General features: G+C 47.2%; 1 protein-coding gene across 15 annotated transcripts; it reads right to left on the reverse strand.

Moving 5' to 3' along the window:
- Positions 1 to 686: 686 nt before the first annotated feature.
- SOAT2 (sterol O-acyltransferase 2) lies at positions 687 to 23,708 on the reverse strand. 15 transcript variants are annotated; one of them, XR_013521868.1, is made up of 15 exons: positions 23,151 to 23,708; positions 22,577 to 22,632; positions 20,943 to 21,079; positions 20,561 to 20,620; positions 20,168 to 20,275; positions 8,133 to 8,409; positions 7,613 to 7,682; positions 5,634 to 5,718; positions 5,110 to 5,155; positions 4,791 to 4,920; positions 3,429 to 3,526; positions 2,915 to 3,013; positions 1,853 to 2,191; positions 1,346 to 1,491; positions 687 to 1,146 (listed from the first exon to the last, which is right to left on the reverse strand). XR_013521868.1 is itself a non-coding variant. In XM_009003853.4 (15 exons), exons 1-15 carry the CDS (start codon positions 23,266 to 23,268, stop codon positions 1,096 to 1,098), a joined length of 1,617 nt encoding a protein of 538 aa, XP_009002101.1. In that variant the 5' UTR covers positions 23,269 to 23,708; the 3' UTR covers positions 687 to 1,095. The 15 variants fall into 15 exon arrangements, 4 of the variants coding, with proteins under 4 accessions (XP_009002101.1, XP_017831576.1, XP_035112553.1 ...); XR_013521870.1 differs by having other exon boundaries at positions 1,963 to 2,098; positions 3,849 to 4,920; XR_001913524.4 differs by having other exon boundaries at positions 1,963 to 2,098; positions 5,110 to 5,213.
- Between the last annotated feature and the right edge of the window lie 241 nt (positions 23,709 to 23,949).

The raw sequence follows: 23,949 nt of genomic DNA on the forward strand, positions 1-23,949 counted from the left end.
TGTCATTGAAGGCACCCTGAGTTGTTTATAAGAGCAAAATATTGGAAACAATTGAAATATATGTAATTAAATTATAGTACACACACACACACACACACACACACAATGTGATACTATTAAAAATGACAAGGCCAGGTACAGTGGCTGACAACTGTAATCCCAACACTTTGAGAGGCCGAGATGGGAGGATTGCTTGGCACCAGGAGTTTGAGACCAGTCTGGTCTACATAGAAACACCCCATCACTATTTAATTTAATTTAATTTAAAAAATGAAAATAAATAAAAGTGACAAAATAGATCTATATTTATTGACATAAAAAGACGTCTTACATATACTGTTGAAATGTTAAAAAAAGAAAAGCAATACCCCATCTCTTTTTCTTAGGACCCTGGGTTTTTTGGTTCTTCTCCTGGGTCTGCTAAAGGAAAGGGCACGTTTTGTTCTCTCAAAATGTGCTAGGTGTTGCCAGGAGCAGAAGGATTAAAGGGGCTAGAAAATTCAGTGTGAGCTGGAGAAGAGGTGGAAGAGGGGTTGAGGTCAGGTTTCTGGGAGATGGGGGTGGCATAGAGAAGGTAAGACAGGGGGCCTCCAAGAGTCTCACCCATCCTACCACAAAGTCTTGCCTCTGCAGACACAACTCTACAAAAATCCAAGTGAGCCTTCAACAAATGATGAATGAATGAATGGATAAAAAGGCAGACGAAGTTTATTGCTGTATTGGAAGATATACAAAGTCAAGAACCAAACCCTTTTCAAGCCTTGGTGGCCCTAGTTCCTCTGAGTTCTTTCACATTCATCAAATCCGTACAGTCCCCCAAGTCTCCTCAAGACAGTCATGGGGTGGGAGGGTCTGCTGTACCCAGTCCATGGGGATAGGGCCTGAAGAGTCGCCCCTATTACCCATATGCTGAGGTCTGTGCTCAGCTACCTACAGGTCTGCAGATCTCAGCCCTTGCAGTTCCCTGGTGGGGTCTTGTGTGCCGGTCGCCTTGACTTAGAGCCAAGTTTGGGAATTCAGAGAGGAGTCCTGGTCCCAGGCTTTGCAGGCAGAGAACTTGGTGGTGTCATCTGGGCAAGAAGGGTGCCCTGACTTCTAGATATGGCAGGACCAAGATCGAGGTGTCACCAGCCCCCAGAAGGTTGTCTGAGCCAGAGAAGAATAAGTTATAAATGAGATCATTGCTGGTGACCCACCCTGTACATCCAAGACGTGAGAGTCCATCACCCCCAAGCCAGGCCCTGGTGCCTGACCGTGGCTGGTGAATTGGGGAACAAGGAGGGACTGGCTGTTGGGCTGTGTGTTCTCATGGATGGAGAGCTAGGTGAGCATTGTGGTCTCTTACCTGGGTTAAGGGGCAGTGCCGACGTGCATACCACTCCTGGCAGTACAGGCTGACCTGGATTCCCTGGCCCAGAAACAGCATGGTCCACATCAGCACGTTCCACGCTGGGCCGGTGCACTGGTCGTGCATCATGAAGTTCAACATTCCTGGTACAGGAGGAAAGGTTTTCACTCCAGCTCCAGATATCTGTGCCTTGTCTTTCTGGCTTCCCTCCTATCCCAGGGTATTGAGAAGAGATGGAACAGGAAGGCCCCACTGGAGAAGATCTTGAACCCAGGTGCAGAAATTCGTGGAGGTCTCAAGTAGCCCATGTAAAACCAGGATTCTTCAGTTTGCATTTCAATATCGTGAATCTCATACTGAGCCAGTGTCCTCCTCTTTTTCCTCCATGAGTGCCCTGTTCAAATGTTCTCCAACCAGAAGCCTCTTCCCGCTTGCCCCAGGATACGCCTTGGCTCCTCCCAATGCTGCCTCCCTCCCTGCTTTCCAAGTCCCTCCCCACTCCACCTCTCAGGCCCAGCAGCCTCGTCTTCCCACCATCAGACTGGGATCTCCAGGAGCAGGACCCAGGCCTCCCTCTGGATGGCTCCCCTCCAGTGGCACAGAGGCCAGCTCACCTCCAAAGACAAGGAATAGTATCAGCATGACGGGGTAGAAGAACCCCAGGACGAAGCAGAAGATATACTCATGGGCCACTGCGGAGACCAGGAACACACCCAGCATGGCTGCCCGTCGGGCCCGGCCACCGAGGAGCTGGCAGGGTGAGGGAAGGAGTGAGGGGTGGGTCTCCCTGAGCTTCTCCACAAAGAGCCCCCACTTTAAGGAAGCCAGGGGGAGTGTGGTGTGCTGGAAAGCATATGGGATCTGAGGTCAGAAGGGGTGACGTCCATCTTATTTAAGAGCATGCTACTATCCCATTGGACCTTTGCTGCCATTTTAAAATGAGGTCGGTATACACGGTTCGGTACAGCCTTGACCTGCTGGGCTAGAGCGACCCGCCCATCTCGGCCCCCTGAGTAACTGGGACTGCAGCTGTAGACCACCTTGCCTGCTTATTAAAAAAATTTTTTTTTGAGACGGGATCTTCCTATGTTGCTTAGGCTGGTCTTGAAATCCTGGGCTCGGGTGGTCCTCCTGCCTTGTCCTTCCGGGGTGCTGGGATTATAGGCGTGAGCCACTGCACTCAGCCTGTCATGTATATTTTATCACAATAAAAAAATAAGTGAGAGGAAAAAAAATAAAATGAGGATATAATAATACTGGCTTCTCAGGGTTACTGTGCTGGTTAAGCATACCTACACAGCCTTGGTAGCTGGGAAATTGCCATGTTCCTTAGAAGGCTAAGGTGGGGAGCAACGCCCCGTGGGGAGGGTGGAATTAAGGATAAAGATGGAAGAAAATTAAGATTGCAAGGACTTTCTACCCAATGGGTTGGGTAAAATGAAGGCAGATGAAATCAAAAGGGCTCTTAGGCCTGGAAAAGGTGAGTGGTGTAGACTCCACATTGTAGCTGGAGGGACAGAGAGCCTCCATTAACTGGGAGCTGAAGGGGGGTCTGCAGGGCCGTACCCGCAGCCCATCCTGATACACGTAGCTGTACAGCCAGTCGTGGACCACCACGTTCCAAGTGCGGTAGTAGTTGGAGAAGGACGTTGAGTTCCACCAGTCCTGGAGAAGGGGTCAGAGTGGTGAAAAGGAGGTAAGCCAGCATCTGGGTTCCTGCTCCTCCCCACTGCTCCCTCTGCCTGCGACCGACCCCAGTGTTCCAGAAGGGCTGGTTCCTGGCAGAACAGGTACAGCAGACACCCTCTCAGCTCCCTCCTCAGGACCTGGAGGCCCCGTCCTCCCTCCTACTCCCTCTCTTAGGAGGAGAAGATTCCGTAGTACCATGCACACAAAAGCAGTTAGCTCTGGCTTGCCAGGAGGTGGAGGGGTGGCATTATAACCGCATCTAGAGGACTGCTTATTATGGGAGGTGAACAGTGTGGCTGAAGTGACACCCATTCCTGACCACCATCTTCCCCAGATCCCTCCCCAGCCCTCCCTGCCTCCAGCTTCCAGCTGGCCTAGATCCAGGCCCCACCCGGTAGAACATCCTGTCTCCAAATCGTAGCATCTCGGCAAAGGCGTTGAGCCAGCAATGGAGGAAGGCAAAGAAGATGAGTAGCAGCATGAAGATGCCTGGTGGATGGGGACAAGGGGCTGCAGGTCAGACTGGCCCACCTGGACCTGCAGGCAGCCCTCATCCGGGCTCTGAGGAGCCCCTGCCCAGAAACCAGGGCCCCAACATTCATCTATTGGTAATTCACGAATTTATGCATTCCTTTTTTTTTTTTTGAGACAGGCTAGAGTGCAGTGGGGTGATGCACTCACTGCAGCCTCAAACTCCTGGACTCAAGCGATCCTCCCACCTCAACCTCCCAAGTAGCTGTAACTACAGACATGAGCCACCACTCCCAGCTAATTTTTACTTTTAAATATTTTTGTAGAGATGAGATCTCACTATATTGTCCAGTCTAGTCTCGACTTCCTGGCCTCAAGCAGTCCTCCTCCTTCGGCCTCCCAAAGTGTTGGGATTACAGGATCAAGCCACTGTGCCTGTCTTCATACATTCATTTATTCATCCATTTCCTCATGTACGTTTACTTGGTGTCTACTTCGTGCCAGATGTTGGGGATAAATATAAATCTCAAAGTCCCTGGCCATCGGGAGGTCACAGAGTGATTGAAGTGAGACACACACAGACAGAGACAGAAAGACATGCCCAACCACATTTCCAGGGCAAATGTAATAGGAGCTAAGTATGGTGGCACTGATGTGTCTAGGAGTGCAGAGAAATGGGTAGTCTCTCAATTAGCCATCATGGTAATTGATGGCTATAAAAGGAAGGCTTCCCAGAGGAGGGGGCATCTTAGCCATGGGCCTCCAAGAAGAAACTAGATTCCGTTGCTGAAAATGGGGAAAGGGCATTCAAGCTGAGGGGCCAGTATGAGCAAAGGCCTGGAGGCACGTAAATACATGTCTTTCAGGGGCGTGGCAGGATGAGAAGATAGGCTGGGGCTGCATGCAAAGGGGCCTCGGACGGACGCCACACCAAGGGTTCAAATCTGATCTGAAAGTGCCAGCACTGGCTTATCATCAGAGTTTTTGAAGGTGGGTAGGGAATGATTAGTTGTAGTAGGAAAGTTCACCTGTGCAGCAGTGTCAGGGATAGATGGGTGAGGAAAGATCTGGGTGTCAGGGATATGGGTTAGGAGGCTGGTGCAGAGCTGGAGTGGATGGTCTGAACTGAGACCATGGCAATGTGCCCTGATAGGAGGGGACAGACATGAGGGGAGACTCAGAAGGAGAACGTGTTGAAATGGAGGGAAGGTAACTACAAGTTCTTCCCTGATGAGCCTTCCCCGGGGCACAGCCTGCTCCAGCCCCACCTTAGTTGGCTCACCTGGCAACGTGGCATGCAGAATAGAGAGCACCAGGGCACGGGTGCTGAAGGGCTCTCGGCTCATGTTGGCAAAGACAGGAACACAGAGGCGGCCCAGGATGAAGCAGGCATAGAGCACACAGCCCAGGGCCTGGAGGAGGTGTGGGGACACGTAATTGGAGAGGGATGCTGGCAGCTGCTGGTGGCATTGGACCTCTGGCGCAGCACTGGCCTTCTCTTCCCTTGGTACCACCCTTCTATTGCCTCTCCAGGCCTCCCAGAAATGTCCCCTCTCCGCCACCATGAGTCACAGGTCCACCCTTCTACCCTATCTCCTCACCTGGGCAAAGTTCTTGGCCACATAATTCCACCTGACGTAGGGCGTCCTGCAGCGGCAGTGGAGACAATAGCTTGCTCATTTTTTCATGTTGTTCTCTGCTCAGCCTGGGTGCAGACTGGGGACAGTTTGCACTCCTCTCTCCACAGTTCCCTGAATTTTGCTCAGGCCTGGGAGGATTATCTAGGGTGGTGGGGTCTAGGATACTTTGAACTTTCCATAACAGAGATGACAAGTGGATTTTAAACATGGACGTCAACAAAGGTGTGTAGGATGGGTAGAATTTTCAGTACTCAAATCAGGACAGTCCTGGGTAAATCAGGAAAGTGGGTCACCCTAGCATCATCACAGCCTGGGCAAGGAGACAGGGTAGTCTGCCAGCCACGTATTTCCCATCTTTATTACGAGATGCTTCCCGAGAAAGTGGCCAGTGCCTGAGGCAATACTGAGGACGTCAGGGAGGGGAGGGTAGAAGGGTAGGGTTCCTGATGGGCCTGGGCATTTGGGGAAGGGGTGCAGGGTCTTACCTGGGGTAAGTCTCCCTATAGATGAGAGTTGGGCAGAAGAGGAAGTAGAGGTAGCTGGAGAAACTGGGGGCCTGGATCCCCTCACCTGGGAGGGATGAGAGGGGTAGATTAGTAAGGGGAAGGGCAGAGGGCAGAGGTGAGGGGGCTGCTGGGGAAGGGTGGTGGGATTGATGAATGGAGAAATGGATAGGGTAGGGGTGGGGGACAGGCAAGGAGCTGGACGTAGAACCTGGATTCGGGCTGGGGGAGCTAAACTGGGCAGGAGCGGAACTGGTTCTTGAACACCGTCTCTTCTGTTTTCATTTCAGGCACCCTATTTTCCAGTGCAGGGCCTGCTGTGGCCAGAGCTGCATTTGGTACCCACACGTTCCACAACCCATTCTCCTTCCCCTGCTGTCTGGACCTCTTAATACAGGCACATCTTGTTTCACTGCACTTCCCAGGTATTGCATTTTTCACAAATTGGAAGTTCGTGGCGACCCTGCCTGGGACAAGTCTATCATCACCACTTTTTCCAATGGCAAGAGCTCGCTTCATGTCTCTGTGTCACATTTTGGCAATTCTTGAAATATTTCAAACTTCCTTCTTCTTCTTATATGTGGTTTGGTGATCTAGGATCAGTGATTTTTAATGTTACTATTGTAACTGTCTTAGGGCATCATCAAACACACCCAAATGCAAGAGCAAACTTAACTGATAAATTCTGTGTGTTCTGACTACTCCACTGACCAGCCATTCTCCCCTCTCTCCTGCTCTCCTTCAGCCTTCTATGCTCTGAGACATAACGATATTGGAATTCGGGGCCAGGCTCACTCCTGTAATGTCAACACTTTGGGACGCCAAGGCAGGAGGATTGCTTAAGCCTAGAAGTTCAAGACCAGCCTGGGCAACATAGCAAGACCCTGTCTCTAAAAAAAAAAAACAAAATTGGCCCAGCATGGTGGCTCATGCCTGTAATCCCAACGCTTTGGGAGGCCAAGGTGGGTGGATCACTGGAGGTCAGGAGTTGGAGACCAGCCTGGCCAACATGGTGAAACCCCGTCTCTACTAAACATGCAAAAAAATTAGCCCGGCATGGTGATGCACACCTTGCAATCCCAGCTACTTGGGAGGCTGAGGCAGGAGAATCGCTTGAACCCAAGAGGTAGAGGTTGCAGTGAGCCAAGATCATGTCACAGCACTCTAGCCTGGGAGACAGAGCAAGACTCTGTCTCAAAAAAAAAAAAAAATTGAAATTAGGCCAATTAATAACCTCGAAATGGTCTTCAAGTGTTCAAGTGAAAGCAAAAGTTGCACGTCTCTCATTCTTTTTGTTTCGTTTTGAGATGGGATCTCACTCCATTGCCCAGGCTGGAGTGCAGTGACGCAGTCATGGCTCACTGCAGCCTCAACGTCTCGGACTTGAGTAATCTTTCTACCTCAGCCTTCCACACAGCTGGGACCACAGGCATGAGCCACCACACCTGGCTAATTTAAAAATGTTTTCTGAAGTGAGACCCCATCTCACTATGTTGCTCAGGCTGGTCTTGAACTCCTGTGCTTAAACGAGCCTCCTGTCTCGGTGTCCCAAAGTGCTGGGATTACAGGTGTGAGCCACTGCCCAGCCTGACTCTCTTGTTAAGGTCTAATGCAGCTGGTGACTGTAATTTGGACCCAGTGCCAACTTGTCATTCTAAAAAGTCTAGGGCCTTAACAATGATACTAAATGTACTCCGCCTGTGCTCTACAAATGAAACAACAAAGCCTAGATGAGAGGCTGGGGCTGGAATAGGAAACAGGAAAGCGCCAGAAGTCCTGGGTAACAGAGGTGCTGCCTGTCAGAGGCAGGAGCTGAGAATGCCAGCTGGAGGCCAGTGTTGTGCCTGGTGGGCAACCCGGGCTTAGGAAGGCAGGGCTTTTTATCAGGATCCTGCACCTGTTGGCTTCATTCAATCAGCCAAGAGGACTGAGTTCACAACTGAGCAAGATGAAGGCCTCACCTCCTCTGGAACGAAGGGTCCCAGGCACAGCTTCTCTCAGGAAGGAGTAGCTTTTCATCAGGAACCTAACCTGTGGCAGAGTGGAAGGGAGGCCAAGTTGCTGTGTGGCTTTAAGCAAATCGCTTAACTTCTTTGTGCTCTGGGTTACCTCTGAGAGGCAGGCAGAGTGTAAGATCTGTCTGGTCAGAGCCCATACTCTTTCTCTGTTGAATGGCCGTACAGCCGAACATATGCTGGGATGAGTAAAGGCTGCTGGGATGAGAGGCCCGAGCAGAGTCTTCCTCCTGCCAAACCTCCTATGATGGCGGTGTCACATTGTTTGCCTTCCAGCTTTCAGGTTCCCCAAATCTTTCTTAACGGACTCCGCCCCTGGTAACTAGCTCCGCCCCTGCCAGTACCCTCTCCAACGCCCTCCCTCTCGTGGGCCCCGCTCCCTCTTTGGGGCTCTCCCCCTCTGCTGAGAGGGCCCCCCCCCCCCCCGCCCATTACCTCCGGTTCCCCAGCGTGGCTCAGCCCTCACCTGCTCAAAGACCAGGACACAGCGGGAGGCCGGCGGGAGCTGATGCTCCACAGCCACGTGGACCGGCAGCGCGCAGAGGACCACGGCGTGGACAGCCAGCAGCGCGCAGCCCAGGCCCGCCCCCAGCACCCAGGTGCCCCCAGCCCCCGGCCTGGCCCACAGCCGCAGCGCCTGGTACGGCACCAGCAGGGTGGACAGAAACATGGGCACCCAGGTCACCAGCGCCACCGGCAGCTGTCCGAAGCTGAAGATCAGTAGGTCAAACTCCAGCAGCAGCCTTGGAGTGGGGAAGGAGAGACAAAGTAGACAAGTGAAGCCCGTTCTTGTCCCCTTCCTCTTCAGCCCGAGCCCCTGGAAGATAAACTGAGGTATGTTGATCAGGTTGTGAGCTCCCCATCTCTGGAGGTGTTCCAGATGGCACCTCTGTGGTACAGGGCGTTGCTCCAGGAGACTAAGTCGGGGCATGAGTTTGATTCTAAATGACCTTGAGAGCCCTCTCTGATTTCATGGTGTTGCTAAGGGCTCATTACTCTATATGCAATGCGTGTTAGGGTATGAGGTAACTATTCTGACTTTCCTTAGTTTTGTTCCTTTGGAGCTAATAGGATGCAGGTTGTTTGGTGTTTTGTTAGCCTCGGTTAAGAGCGTATGGTTTGTTGAGGGGAAAAGCTGAAAATGACCTACATGTCCATTAGTAAAGGACTAAGTGAACAAATCTGCACCTCCATCCTCTGCAGTCCTTCAAACCAATGGACTGACATGAAATGATCCCTAAAATAGGTTGTTAGGGAGTAAAAGCAAATTGCAAAATAATAGGTACAGTTTCTTCTTTATGTAAAATCTCCACAACGTGCATATCTTTGGTACTGAATATCAATGCATTAAAAAAATGCTCTGAAGGGAAACTCAGAAAAAAATTGTTTTTTGAGATGAAGTCTTGCTCTGTCACCCAGGCTGGAGTGCAGTGGGTCATCTCTTCTCACTGCAACCTCAGCCTCCCAGGTTCAAGCAATTCTCCTGCCTCACCCTCCTGTATAGCTGGGACCACAGGTGTGCACCACCACACCTGGCTACTTTTGTATTTTTATTTTTTAGTAGAGACAGGGTTTCACCATATTGGCCAGGCTGGTCTCAAATTCTGACCTCAAGTGACCCACCTGCCGTGGCCTTCCAAAGTGCTGGGATTACAGGCATGAGCCACCGCGCCTGGCCAGAAACTCTTTAAACAAAGCTTCTGAAAGCAGTGTGGGATTGAGGCGGGTGGTCAAGAAGGACTCCGTTTACAGGAAAACATGTATTTGAGCTTTCTACTGAAATTTTATCATTTTTTAATTTTTGAAAATGTTTTTCTTACACACACCTGATGGTATTTTTATCCTTTTAATGCTTGTCTAACTAACAACAAAATGTTTACCAAAAGCGGTGCAGTTGCTGAACCTGTGGATCCTTGGTCCTGTTCTTTTTGCTACTTCTCAAGCCTGATTTAGGGTGAGGGGTGTGGCAGTTCAGGTCTCACTAACACAGGCCTCCGTAACAACTGTTTCAGTACTGACTGGGAAGTTAAGTTAACTATTAAAAGTCAGTGCTCTTATACAAAGGCTGGGATGTAGCAAAAGCCCACCAAGGGTTTTGCCTAGGCCTTTCCTGAACCTCAAAGCATCATTAAACAGGTTTTATTGGGGGTCTGAAGAAACTCCCCAGACCTCCATGATTTAGCAGGAGACAAGACAAGGGTAATCACCCCAGCACCTGGACCCATTTAGATTAAGTAAACTTACTGAGGCTCCAGAGGCAGGTCTTCAGGACTCAGCCCTTAGTTATAGACTTGCATTTTTAGATGAATGCACACTTACATGTAGACACTTACACTTAGAAGGTAAATAAGCTCTGGAAAATGTTGTAATTTGGCGTTGGTCTGGTGATAATTTCCAGTCCTTCTCCCTGTAACTGGTTATAGAAATAACTCTCTTTCTCCCCTGTTCATCTGCATCTCATTATTGGGCCACAAGAAATAGCAGCCCCAACCCTCAGTTTTATCCAGGGACAAAATTTGGCAAGCCAGCCAGGAGAGACCGGGATGATGCCACACTTTGCATTTTCATTGAGATCAGGTTTTGAGTTGGTTTTGAGTCTGTTTTGCCTGAGTGCACTTCCCCTTGTGTTGTTCAGAATTTGTCTCCACTTATTTGTGTGTCTTTTTCCCTTTGATAGCATGTAAACTTGAAAAGGAGAGGTATTTGGTGGGCATGGTGGCTCACGCCTATAATCCTAGCATTTTGGGAGCCTAAGGCACGTGGATCACGAGGTCAGGAGTTTGAGATCAGCCTGGCTGACATGGTGAAACCTCATCTCTACTAAAAATACAAAAATTAGCAGGGCATGGTGGCACACACCTGTAGTCCCAGCTACTCAGGAGGCTGAGGCAGGAGTATCGCTTGAACCCAGGAGGCAGAAGGTGCAATGAGCTGAGATCGTGCCACTGCACTCCAGCCTGGTCAACAGAGCAAGACTCCATCTCAAAAACAAAAGAAAAAGAAAATGGGAGGTATTGGGTCCACTCCTGCTAAGAGGCCACCAGGAAAGAAAAATAGTTTTTAGAAGCTCAGTGGATAAGAATCAGCTTAATTAAAAGCTGACATCCAAGATGTGTATATGTATGTGTGCATGTTTGTATTTAAAAGGGCTTCATGTTTTTGTTTTTATTTCTCTCCTAGGACCTTGTCTTTTTGAGTGAAGGTTTTTTTCTTCTCAAATGACCAAATTCTGTTTTCTTGATTAATCACTATTGCAACAGAAGCTACTCTTGGGTTTTTAAGAAAAAGTGTAATTTAGACACTTAGAAATGTCTTCGTTTCAGAAAAAAAATTCTGTTTTTCGAGACAGAGTCTCACTCTGTCATCTAGGCTGGAGTGCAATGGCATGGTCTTCGCTCACTGCAACCTCTGCCACCTGGGTTCAAGCAATTCTGCTGCCTCAGCCTCCCGAGTAGCTGGGACTACAGGTGTGCGCCACCACACCCTGCTAATTTTTGTATTTTTAGTGGAGACAGGGTTTCATCATGTTGGCCAGGCTGGTCTCGAACTCCTGACCTTGTGATCCACTTGCCTTGGCCTCCCAAAGTGCTGGGATTACAGGCATGAGCCACCGTGCCTGGCCAGGGAAAAAAGAATTTTTAAATGCACTGTAAAAGCCTCACATGGTCTACCTTCGTAATAATTCTTCCTTTTTGAAAACCCAGGATTCAGTGTGAGCTCTGCCCAGAGCACAAAGATCCAGTTAAAAGAAAGGGAAAAGGAGGTCTTATGAATCTATAAAGTGTTCTTCTATTGGCATGCCTAATACATCTGTGTATTTATGTCTTGTGTACACCATGTTTTGATACTGAAAATATATAGAAGAGTTCTAATTAATTGGCTCAAAGAAAAATAAAAGTGCTTAAATACTTTAACAGAAAAAAGGAAAGACTAGTCAAATGCTTTTTCAAGTTTATGTGACTTAAATAAAATCTTTAACACATTAAGCTAGCTTTAAAAGTTATTGGTAAAGTAATATTAGAAATGTCTTAAGAGTTGCCAGCATACATTTTTGTTTGGATTTATTGAGTGAGCAATTTCATACTTATCTCTGCCAAATACTATAAGGTGTCAAAATTTGGCAAAGAGGCTACAAAACTGTAACTCAGCCCCAAACAGAATAATCTTTGCTTGTGTAATTTTTAATAAGTAAAACATTAATATTGATTTAATGAAGGTAGCTACATCTTGAATTATTTAGTAAAATACCCAACTTCCACTCTTGTGGCTTTAGGCAGTCTAGTCCGCAGACATGAAGGAAGTTTGTTCTGGGAAAGAACTGTTATCATCTCTGTTTTAAAGCTATACTATAAATTAAGTTAATGAACAAGAACAGCTTGGAGGTTAGAAGGAAGATGGTGGGGAATGATCCAAGATGGCCGATCACTAACATCCCGGGATTGCAGCTCTCAGGGAAGGCGCGGAGAACTAGAGGACGCCACACTTTCAGACAAATTCTGGTCGCTCACGGAGCAGAAGATCCCCCAGTGGAGGAAACACACCGGTGGCCAGCGCGACTCTCGTGGCCGGTGCAGCGGTTCCACGGGCACCTCGGCGCGGCAGCTCTCGGAGCAGAGTAAACAGGTTCGGAGGACCCACAAGGGCCCCCAGCACGACACCAGAGCCCAGCTCAGCGGCTGTGATGGCACGTCGGTGCGGCAGCACTCGGCTCAGAGTAAATGGGACCGGTTCCCCTTCTGACCGAGGTTTGGAGCCTGGGGAAGGCAGAGTCGCCTACTACCGACACAAGAAGGAAGCCAGACAGGAGAATCCTGGGCAGAAAAGCACCATCAGTTTTAACGCTGCTGCTCTGGCCCTGGGAACTAACAACCTGGACGCCCGCTCAAGAGACCTAATCTGAAAGTTGGTAAATTCAAAGACGGCAGGAGGATAAATTTACAATGACGGGAAGAAACCAGCGTAAAAAAGCTGAGAACACTCAAAATCAGAACGCCTCTCCCTCTAAAGATGATCATAGTTCCACATCAACAATGGAACAAGGCTTGATGGAGAACGAGTGCATCCTGATGACAGAATCACTCTTCAAGGAATGGATAATAAGAAACTTCGGTGAGTTAAAAGAACACGTTGTAGCCCAACATAAAGAAACTAGGAACTTTGAAAAAAGGTTTGATGAAATCCTATTGAGAATAGATAACTTAGAGAGGAGTATGAGTGAATTAATGGAACTGAAGAATACAATACAGGAACTCCGAGAAGTATGCACACGTTTAAACACTCGAATTGTTCAAGCAGAAGAAAGGATATCAGAGGTCAAAGTCCAACTCAATGAAATAAAACGTGAAGAAAAGATTAGAGAAAAAAGGATAAAAAGGAATGAGCAAAGTCTCCAAGAAATGTGGGACTATGTGAAAAGACCAAATTTACGTTTGATAGGTGTACCTGAATGCGACGGAGAGAATGAATCCAAGCTGGAAAATACCCTTCAGGATATTATTCAGGAAACTTTTCCTAAACTAGCAAAGCAGGTCAACATTCAACCCCAGGTAATAGAGAGAACACCACAAAGATATTCCTCAAGAAGAGCAACCCCAAGGCACATAATCGTTAGATTCACCAGGGTTGAAACGAAGGAGAGGATACTAAGGGCAGCCAGAGAGAAAGGTCATGTTACCCATCAGACTTACAGCAGATCTCTCAGCAGAAACTCTACAAGCCAGAAGAGAGTGGGGGCCAATATTCAACATCCTCAAAGAACAGAACCTTCAGCCCAGAATTTCATATCCAGCCAAACTAAGCTTCACAACTGAAGGAAAATAAAATCTTTTATGAACAAGCAAGAACTCAGAGATTTTATTACCACCAGGCCTGCTTTACAAGAGCTTCTGAAAGAAGCATTACACACAGAAAGAAACAACCAGTATTAGCCTTTCCAAAAATACACCAAAAAGTAAAGAGCACCAATATAAAGAAGAATTTACACCAACGAATGGATAAAACAGCCAGTCAACATCAAATGGCAGTAACCCTAAATTTAAATTGACTAAATCCCCCAATCAAAAGACACAGCCAAAACCCAATGGCATGTTACATCCAGACCTGTTTCATATGCAAGGATACACAAAGACTCAAAACAAAGGGATGGAGAAAGATTTACCAACCAAATAGAGAGCAAAAATAAATAATAAATAAATAAAAAGCAGGAGTTGCAAATCTCGTAGCGGATAAAATAGATTTTAAAGCAACAAAGATACAGTGGTAAAAGGATCAATGCAACAACAAGAGCTAACGATCCTAACACCCAGATACATAGAGACTTAGACTCAATGAGACAGAAAATTAATAAGGATATCAAGGACTCGAACTCAGATCCGAAACAAGTAAACTTAATAAATATTTATAGAGCTCTCCACTTCAAATACACAAATATACATTCTTGTCAATACCACATCACACCTACCCATAAGTTTAAATGAAACATTGATTGGCCATTAATAATACCCAATTTTTTTCAAAATAAAGCAATATTTCCATTTACTCTCCCTCTTTCTCTTCCTCTTTCTTCCTCTCCTTTACTTATTTTTTTTTTTCTTTCCTTCTCTCAAAAAAAAAAGAAATCAACTTGTAAACCTCTAGATCCTGGTCGGCAATGTCTCTCTCATTGCTTGATTTTCTTCCTTCCCTTCCCTCCCTCCTTCGCCGCTTCCTCCCTTCCTTCCTTCCTTCATCCCTTCCTTCCTCCCTACCGTCCTTCTTCCCTCCCTTCCTGCCTTCCTCCCCCAACCCAAGGAAAAAAAAAAAAAAAAAGAAGGAAGATGGTAAATGATTAAAATAAATAATTAGATAAATGTAATGGGATAAATACTCATAAACAAATGTCATAATTTAGAATCTAAAGTTAAATTAAACAACAGATATTTCATTATTTGGGTATTTTCCAATAAAAATATATTGTAGAAAAACATGCTTTCTAAAAATTGTGTCCTTTGTAAAGGGTAACTAATTTTTGTCTAATTCAAACCTTATAAAACAAGGTAAAAAAAAAAAAACAGGAAATAAGAGAGACATAAAGAAAGTTAAAAAAATAAGGAGAGTTTTAAAGATTAGTGGTAAAATAAAAATATCTTCAAAAATATAAATATTTGGTCTAAAATATGCAGGTCAAGTATTAGGTTTGCTAAATGCTCTAGGTCATAAAAACTGCTTCTTTGACTTAAAAATTGTTCAATTCAGGCCAGACATGGTGGCTCACACCTGTAATCCCAGCACTTTGGGAGGCTGAGGCAGGTGGATCACGAGATCAAGAGATGGAGACCATCCTGGTCAACATGGTGAAACCCCGTCTGTACTAAAAATACAAAAAATTAGCTGGGCATGGTGGCACGTGCCTGTAATCCCAGCTACTCAGGAGGCTGAGGCAGAAGAATTGGCTGAACCCAGGAGGCGGAGGTTGTGGTGAGCCGAGATTGCACTCCAGCCTGGGTAACAAGAGCGAAATTCCGTCTCAAAAAAAAAAAAAAAATTGTTCAATTTATTTTGGAGCATTAGATTCTAGTCAAGGTATGTCAGCGATTGTCTGTGTAAGTCATGAATGAATTTATGAAAGGGAATTTATACAAGAAATGTTGTGCAACTTAAAGGTGATTAGGCCTCCTAAATGCTTTATGACTCTTGGCTGTACAGGTTGCCTGCTTTACAGCTAGGTCAGTCCTAGGACACATGGAGTTAGACGCTTGAATAAGTCAGACCTTATCTGCACTTCTCTCTAGGTCCTAGGCTCCACACCTAGTACATAATTAAAATTCCAAACTTACCAAAGTTTTCACCAAAAGTAAAGTTTGCTAGGAGTTAACAGTGTAATATGTATTTAACACTATTGAAGAAAGAATTTACATGCAAGGCATATAAGGAAAGTAAAATATACTTTTGGTAAAAAGATTGTTAGGAGGCATGAGAATGTGGATTTTGCCTAGATTAAAAGATTTAAGGATTGTTTTAAGTTGGATAAGATAAAGATGAATGTTTAAGCAAGCTGTGGAAGGTTGATTGTAAAGGAAATACTGTGTGTAAACATATTGGCTAAAGTTAAAGGGGCATCATCCAGTTTTTTCTGTAAATTGAGCATTAAAATAAAAGCACAATGGGTTTCCCTTAGAGCACTAATCTGCACTTTAGCAAAAATTGTAAAGGGTTATAAAAAGTCTATAAAAATCTTACCTTATAATCAAAGATTAAAATTGGGTAAGCATGCCCAAAAGGTTTTATTAAGAATTAGGTTTAAGGCCGGGCACAGTGGCTCATGCCTGTACTCCCAGCACTTCTAATGCCAAGGTGGGTGGATTGCTTGTGGTCAGGAGTCTGAGACCAGCCTGGCCAACATGGTGAAACCCCATCTCTACTAAGAATACACACAAAAAAATTAGCTGAGTGTGGTGGCACATGCCTTTAATTCCAGCTATTTGGGAGGCTGAGGCAAAAGAATCACTTGAATTCAGGATGCAGAGGTTGCAGTGAGCCAAGATTGCACCACTGCACTCCAGCCTGGGTGACAGAGTGAGACTCTGTCTCAAAACATAAAATAAAATAATAAATAAATAATTGGGTTTAACATTAATAGTACACTAATGTAAAGGTGAAATTTGGCTCATTTTGGTACCAAAAATCATGCAGGAAGCATTGCCAAATATAAAATGGAGTTTGGCTTTCTTTGGGCTATATTTGTATAAATATGTTATTGGTATGTGTTACAAAGTTATGGGAGACTACTATAATTCTGGTATATCTTGGTGTATGTTATCAATAATAATTATATATATATATTTTTTGAGACAGAGTCTTGCTCTGTCCCCCAGGCTGAAGTGCAGTGATGAGATCTCAGCTCACTGCAACCTCTGCCTCCTGGGTTCCAGCAATTCTTCTGCCTCAGCCTCCCAAGTAGTTGGGACTACAGGCATGTGACCACACCTGGCTAATTTTTCTACTTTTAGTAGAGATGGCATTTCATCATATTGGCCAGGCTGGTCTCAAACTACTGACCTCGTGATCCACCTGCCTCAACCTCCCAAAGTGTTGGGATTACAGGCATGAGCCACTGCACCTGGCCATTGTTATGTTAAATTGTTGTGTGCCACAGAGGTAACAGATTTCTTTGTCAATTGGGTCTTTATGACTACCCTAAAACTTTTTGTTGTCCATAAACAATTGTTGTCTTGTTTTGGTACTCTTTAGAAGGTGGTTTTATAATTAGCTATAAAGCTCTAACAGGTGCTCTTGAATGCAGGTTTCTGACAACTTTAGAAATTATCAGAATAGAGGAATAGAGGAAAAATGTTCAAGACCCTTTAAGAGCTAAAATATTCATTAATATCAATCAGGACAGGAATTAACTGCTTGAACTGAACTAATAGGAGACTGAAGTGATCTTTTTGACTTTTTGCTTAAAATGTTGCTAATCCTTTGTTTTGCTTTTCAGAGTGAAGAAAACTTTTCTTTTGAGCTATTAACAGCTTGTAACAATTAAGTAAAATATACTCCTATGAACAAAATTTGGAGCATATTTGTTTCTCTCTACCTGATTTCTCCAGAATTTGGAAACTATTTGTAATACAGTTATTTGCCTAAGTGCAATAAGAATCTGTTTTCTTTTGTAACAGGATGCAATTGGAAAAGCTGGCTATTTTGCCAAGGCTTTGACTGGAATGGTGTGTTCTCCTTTAAGGAATCAAACTTTACTTATGAGGCCAATAAAGCCCTTGGAAACTGGCCTCATATTTTGTATACACAGTCCCTGCACAGGGTTTCTGCTCTGTGGTAGGTAAAGAATGTCATTTTCTGACAGGCCAGGAACCCCAAATTATCTTGGAACCTCAAGAGGAGAGGAATTCACCCAACTCATAAGTATTTATTGGTACAAATCCATGGCTGGGCTTGGCTTTAAAAAGTCTTATCTCAGATTCCTTCTATGGAACAAAGTTGCATTAAAGCCAATTTAAAAGCCCTATATGAAAACTAATTATTCTTGCTGCACCTTATACAAATAATTAAGCCAAGTATAATAAAGCAAACCAGTCCTACCATGATCAGTCTTTTAATAAAAATAGGAAACTGCAGAAAGAAAAATTATGTTTCAAAAACTATGGCTGGGTGCAGTGGCTTGCACCTGTAATGCCAGCACTTTGGGAGGCCTAGGCAGGCTGATCATCTGAGGTCAGGAGTTCGAGACCAGCTTGGCCGACGTTGTGAAACCCTGACTCTACTAAAAATACAAAAATTAGCCAAATGTGGTGGCACATGCCTATAATCCCGGCTACTCAGGAGGTTGAGGCTGGTGAATTGCTTTAACGTAGAAGGCAGTGGTTGCAGTGAGCCAAAATCATGCCCATTGCACTTCAGCCTGTGCAACGGAGTAAGACTCTATCTCAAAAAAAAAAAAAAAAAAAAAAAAAGCACACCTTTTGGTTTTTTTTTGTTTTTCAGTTTTTATTATTTTCTACAGTTTGGATTAAATTCTAACTTTTCTGGGTACAGATCTCCAAAATAATGTTTTCAGTTTTTTCCTCCTTCTTTTCCTTTTTCCCCATTCTTTCTAATTGGTAATCACTGAAACCTAAGCCATGGTTTCTTAAAGCCCTGCAAACTGAAGACTAGACGACTTAAACTTCAGAAGAAAAGAGCAGTAGCCTATTTATATGTGTTGTTGTGTGCTATTATGTTTCAGCAGGCGCTGCCTCTAAGGCCCCAAAACAGAGAGTGCTACTGGGAACAAATCGACCTCTTCCACTCCAGTGCTGCCTTTGGCGCCCCATAATGATGACCCCCTCTCAGCAGGAAGCAGCCAGAAAGATTATGACTCCTCATCTCCCTGTGATTCTCGTGATACATGAATATACAAGCGGCCGGGCACGGTGGCTCATGCCTGTAATCCTAGCATTTTGGGAGGTCCAGGTGGGTGGATCACCTGAGGTCAGGAGTTCAAGACCAGCCTGGCCATCGTGGTGAAATCCTATCTTTTTTTAAAAAAGAAAAAAAATTAATATATAAGCATGATAGGAATCATGTGCAAATTGACAGTGGAAATGGCAGGCAGGTATCCCTAATTCAGACCTCCCTAACGACTGTTTCAGAACTGACTGAGTGGTTAAGTTAAATATCAAAAACCAGTGCCCTTGCTGGGCACAGTTGCTCATACCTGTAATCCCAGCACTTTGGGAAGCTGAGGCATGTGGATCACGAGGTCAGGAGAGCGAGACCATCTTGACCAACATGGTGCGACCCCATCTCTACTAAAAATACAAAAATTAGCTAAGCATGGCAGCATGTGCCTGTAATCCCAGCTATTTAGGAGCCTGAGGCAGGAGAATTGCTTAACAAGGGAGTTGGAGGTTGCAGTGAGCCAAGGTTGCGCCACTGCACTCCAGCCTGGTGACAGAACGAGACTCCGTCTCAAAAACAAAACAAAACAAAACAAAACAAAACCCCAGTGCCCTTGTAAAAAGGCTGGGATGTGACAAAAGCCCACCAAGGGTTTTGCTAGGCCTTTCCTGAACCTCAAAGCATCATTAAACAAGTTTTATCGGGGTCTGAAAACCCAACTCCCCAAACCTCCACAATTTAGGAGACAAGATAAGGGTAATCACCCCAGCACCTGGACCCATTTAGATTAAGTAAAGTTACTGAGGCTCCAGAAGAAGGTCTTCAAGGCTCAGACCTTAGTTATAGATTAAAAGAAGTTAATCGCTCATGTCTTTAGATGAATGCACACTTACGTATAGACATAGAGCTTAGAAGGTATATAAGCTCTGGAAAACTTTGTGATTTTGAGTTGGCCTGGTGATAATTTCCAGGCCTTCTCCCTGTAACTGGTCACAGAAATAAAAAACTTCCTCCTCAGTTCAACTGCATCTCATTATCAGGCCTTGAAAAATAGCAGCCCTAACCCTCAGTTTGATCCAGGAACAGTGGGAAGCATGAAAATACAGACCCCCAGGGGTATGCAGCTCTCTGAGGCTCATCCTCACAGTTGGGTTGGGTGCTCTGTGGGGGAAATGACCCACCCGGGCATGTGGGTGCATGTCTGTCTCCCCGACAAGATTGGGAGTGCCTCACAGACAGGGGTGGAGCCTGCCCTCCCTCATTTCTCCAGCCTCTAGGACTGGTACTCAGGAGGTGTTCAATGGAGGTTACTTGACTAGAAGTGACTTGGGAAGGAGTGTGTGTAGGTGTGCATGTGTGCACACACACATCTGCTTCAGGGCAAGGTGTCATTGAGAAGCATTTGAGGCTGGCCCTGGGAGAACAGACCAAGGGCCAACCAAGGCTGGGGAAGGAAGGGGTCCCAGAGAGAGTTTCAGGTGAGAAGGTTGTTGGCAGCAATGTTGGTGCATGTCCACTAATCAAAGGGGGGACCTGCGTCCTCTTGTGCCAAGGGCAGGTGGGAGGCACTGAGGACCCAGAGGGTCTGATCAGATAGGTGTACTTATCCCAGGTGGGAGGGGGACCTACCTGCCCTCATCAATGAGGTCGATGGCCAGGGTGCTGATGATGAAGACACACAGGCCAGCGATGAACATGTGGTAGATGGTGCGGAAATGCTGCACCTCCATCAGCTCACTGGAGGGACAGGGGCCTGAAGGTCAGTGTGGGATGGTCCTCAGGGTCGTGTGAACTAGCTGACACTGTACACACGAGGCATGGGGACTAGCGATCCAGAACCTCCAGCTAAAGGCCTTTCTTCTACAGCCATGCCCAGGGCGAATGGGGGACCCGCAGCTTAGAAACCCCTTCCAAGTCCTCCCCACAAACCACCTAGAGCCTAGGGATGAGAAATGAGGTGATCTTGACCCCCAGCCCAAGCCCTTTCTTTTCCTCCCATTACCTGTCTTCACCCCGACTTACTCAAGCAGGGACTTGCGGATGATGAAAACTTTCTGTTTTCCCAGGGATGGCTCCTGGGTCCTGAATTGAGACGTTTGTTCAGGGTCAGGAAGAAGTCAGTGGGCAGAGGGCAGGGCCATGCAGAAGGTCAATACTTGGGAGCCAAGGGGAGTGGTAGGGGAAGGTCAGAGCCAGGGCTAGTAGGCAGGACCTGGTGGAAGGTCACAGCCAGGGCAGAGTGCAGCCCAGTAGGTGGAGGCCAGTGTTAGGAAGACAAGATAAAGGGGAAAGAGGGAAGGCTGGAGTCCTAGTCCTGCCAAGGCTTGTGAGGGTGCATAATGTGATGTTTATAGCTCATGATCCTTGCTACAGAGGAGCCCACGAAGCTGTTCGCCAGACTCACCTGCTCAAGGAGTCTGGGGGAGCAGGGGGCAGAGGTTTGTGCTGTGATGGGTAGGATTGTATGGCCTCCCACATGGCCTGATCCAGCAGCTCCTTCAGCTGTCCCTGCACTTGCTCCAGCAATTGTGCCTTCACAGCCTACGGGACAAAGCCAGGGCAGAGCCCACTGTCCCTCCAGTCAGCCATCCTTTCATTCACCAGACATCCACTGCGTTTCTACCTATGCCAGGCACAGTGCTTTTTAAAAGAAAAAACTAGGGATGGAGGGTCAGCAGGGATGGAGGATCAGCAGGGGTGGGCCTGTGGGGAGAAGGGCAGGCATCCGTGGGGAGATCCATGATGATGGGTCTGCCGGTGGGGAAGGAGCCCACAGTACTAAGTGCTGCGAAAGATGAAGCCGTGATTCCTGCCCAGATCTGATCTCCTTCTGGCTTCCCAGGGCAGCAGTGAGGATCAGGGAGTGACAGCAGGAGCAAGGCTTCCACTCCCTGGGTCTGACTTCCAGCCTGGTCACCTCTGATCTTCACTCCTCACCCCGACCTCCAGCCGCACTAACAGGAAGACTCTATCTGCTGGCTTTTGTTCCCTGCCCTCAGGACTTGTGCTTCAAACCCCTCCATCTTAACCCTAATTCTCTTTTTTTTTTTTTTTGAGACAGAGTCTTGCTCTGTTGCTCAGGCTGGAGTGCAATGGAGTGATCTTAGCTCACTGAAACCTCCACCTCCCAGGTTCAAGCAATTCCCCTGCCTCAGCCTCCCAAGTAGCTGGGACCACAGGCGCCCACCACAATGCCCAGCTAATTTTTGTATTTTTAGTGGGGACAGGGTTTCACCATGTTGGCCAGGATGGTCTCGATCTCTTGATTTTGTGATCCGCCCATCTTGGCCTCCCAAAGTGCTGGGATTACAGATGTGGGCCATGGCACCAGGCCTTAACACTTAATTCTAACCTGATGTTTGCACTCAGGAACAAGTCATCAGCTGGGCACGGTGGCTCATGCCTGTAATCTCAGCACTTTGGGAGGCCGAGGCGGGCAGATCACGAGGTCAGGAGATTGGGACCATCCTGGCCAACATGGTGAAACTCTGTCTCTACTAAAATTACAAAAAATTAGCTGGGCGTGGTGGGATGCACCTGTAGTCCCAGGTACTTGGGAGGCTGAGGCAGGAGAATCATTTGAACCTGGGAGGTGGAGATTGCAGTGATCATGCCACTGCACTCCAGCCTGGCAACAGAGGGATACTCCCTTAAAAAAAAAAAAAAAAAAGAACGAGAACAAATCTTCAGGCTGGGTGCCGTGGGTCACACTTGTAATCCCAACACTTTGGGAGGCCAAGGTGAGAGGATCACTTGAGGTCAGGAGTTCAAGACCAGCCTGGCCAACATGTTAAAACCTCCATCTCTACTAAAAATAAAAAATTAGCCACACCTGGTGGCGCTCACAAGCTACTTGCTTGAACCTGGGAGGCAGAGGTTGCAGTGAGCTGAGATTGTGCCAATGCACTCCAGCCTAGGAGACAGAGCAAGCCTCTGTCTTAAAAAAAAAAAAGAAATCATCTTTATCACCAAGCCTCACTCCTGCTTCCTGCTGCTGTGGATTTGTCCACTTGACCTCTGACCTCTGACGTCCCTCACCTCCACGTGTCGGGTCCATTGCACCAAGTCCGGGGCTTTGTGCGTCTCAGTGTTTCCTGGGAGGAGGGATCAAAGGCACAGTCAATGGTAGGGGTTGGGGTTCTGCAGACCCAGAGGCATCTGGTTTTCAGGAAACACTTTCTGTGTGCTCAGCAGTCGCCCTGCACCCAAACCAGCCAATATCTACTATCATGGGTGGGGCTACCAGAAGGGGAAGTTGCTGTTGCCAGTGGTGAGGAGGCCATAGGCAAGCAGGGGGCCTGGGGACATTACTGGAAACAGGGCACTCAGGGAACGGGAAGCTACTCTATTCACCCTCTGGGGTTAAAGTGTCAGAAAGATAAGGCCAGGCCGCAGCTCTGAATAGCTCCTTCTGTTCCATCTCCCAGCTGGGTGGCACAGCGTGGGGGCCAGGGTCTGGCTTCCTTGGCCTTTCAGGACAGCAGGAAGGATTGACATTAGGCTGTCAGGCAGTTGGAGCCTCCTCTCCACAGCGCTGTCTCCCCCCCACTACGTCCCACCCCGCCCTGCCCCGCCCCGCTGGTGCCTTCTGCACCCCCCAAGGGCGGCTCACCATCTCTGTCTCCACAGGGTCGCCACTCCCCATCGCTGTTTCCACAGGGTCGCTGCTCCTGCTCCCCTCCCAGCCCTTCTGTCCTCTGCAGACGCTGACGGGTCGCGCCTGGCTCCATGGTGGGGTCTCCGGCGGGCAGCAGGCAGCCCTGGCCTGGGTTTCCTCCTTCCTTCACTTCGTGGCCCGGCAGAGCTCTTGTCCTGCTCAGCTCAGGTGACAGCTCCAAAGACTAAAGTCCTTTCAGGAGGAGGGGGCCTCTGGGAGTGCGATATGTTATCTGATCCGGAGGGCAGAGCTTCTCAGATTCGGGCCGCTCTGCTGCCTGTTGCAGGGATGGCCATATCCCTAACACCTCCACCATCATCCAGATACTCAGCTCCCAGGGTGCTACCCCCCCAACAGGAATGGTGGCTGGGTATGTCACTGTCACAGGGAGGGGAACTTCACCTCTCAGAAGCTTGTCACCTAGCATGGCTGGCCTTCCAGTCTCTCCCCTAGCAGGCTGAAGGTCAGGGAGGAGTCAGAAATTTATCAGTGCATTCAGCTCCCTTTCACCACAAGGTGTGTGATTGATGCATGTGGTAATATTCTGATGGGGTTGGCACGTGATACTCAGGGCTGAGTGCCAGGGCCCCTGAACATCTGCGCTTCCTGACACCTGCGTGGGTGAGCCTGTAGGCAGAAAGGAGGCTCAACATTTTTTCAGCACCTAAGGAAGAAGTCACATACAGAAGAAGCAGATGCAAACCTCCCTTTGTCATTTACCAGCTGTATAATTTCAGGCAAGTAACCCAAAATG

Source organism: Callithrix jacchus, chromosome 9 (assembly GCF_049354715.1).
Source record: "Callithrix jacchus isolate 240 chromosome 9, calJac240_pri, whole genome shotgun sequence".
NCBI classification, from domain to species: domain Eukaryota; kingdom Metazoa; phylum Chordata; class Mammalia; order Primates; family Cebidae; genus Callithrix; species Callithrix jacchus.

Bases quoted from the DNA above. Each gene is read 5' to 3' on its own strand.
- SOAT2 (XM_035256661.3), bottom strand. From the start codon at position 23,268: ATGGAGCCAGGCGCGACCCGTCAGCGTCTGCAGAGGACAGAAGGGCTG. The intron at 5,156-5,633 runs GTAAGACCCTGC...CTGCCGCTGCAG, and splicing joins TATAGGGAGACTTACCCCAG to GACGCCCTACGTCAGGTGGA. The intron at 2,192-2,914 runs GTACGGCCCTGC...TATGCTTTCCAG, and splicing joins TGTATCAGGATGGGCTGCGG to CACACCACACTCCCCCTGGC.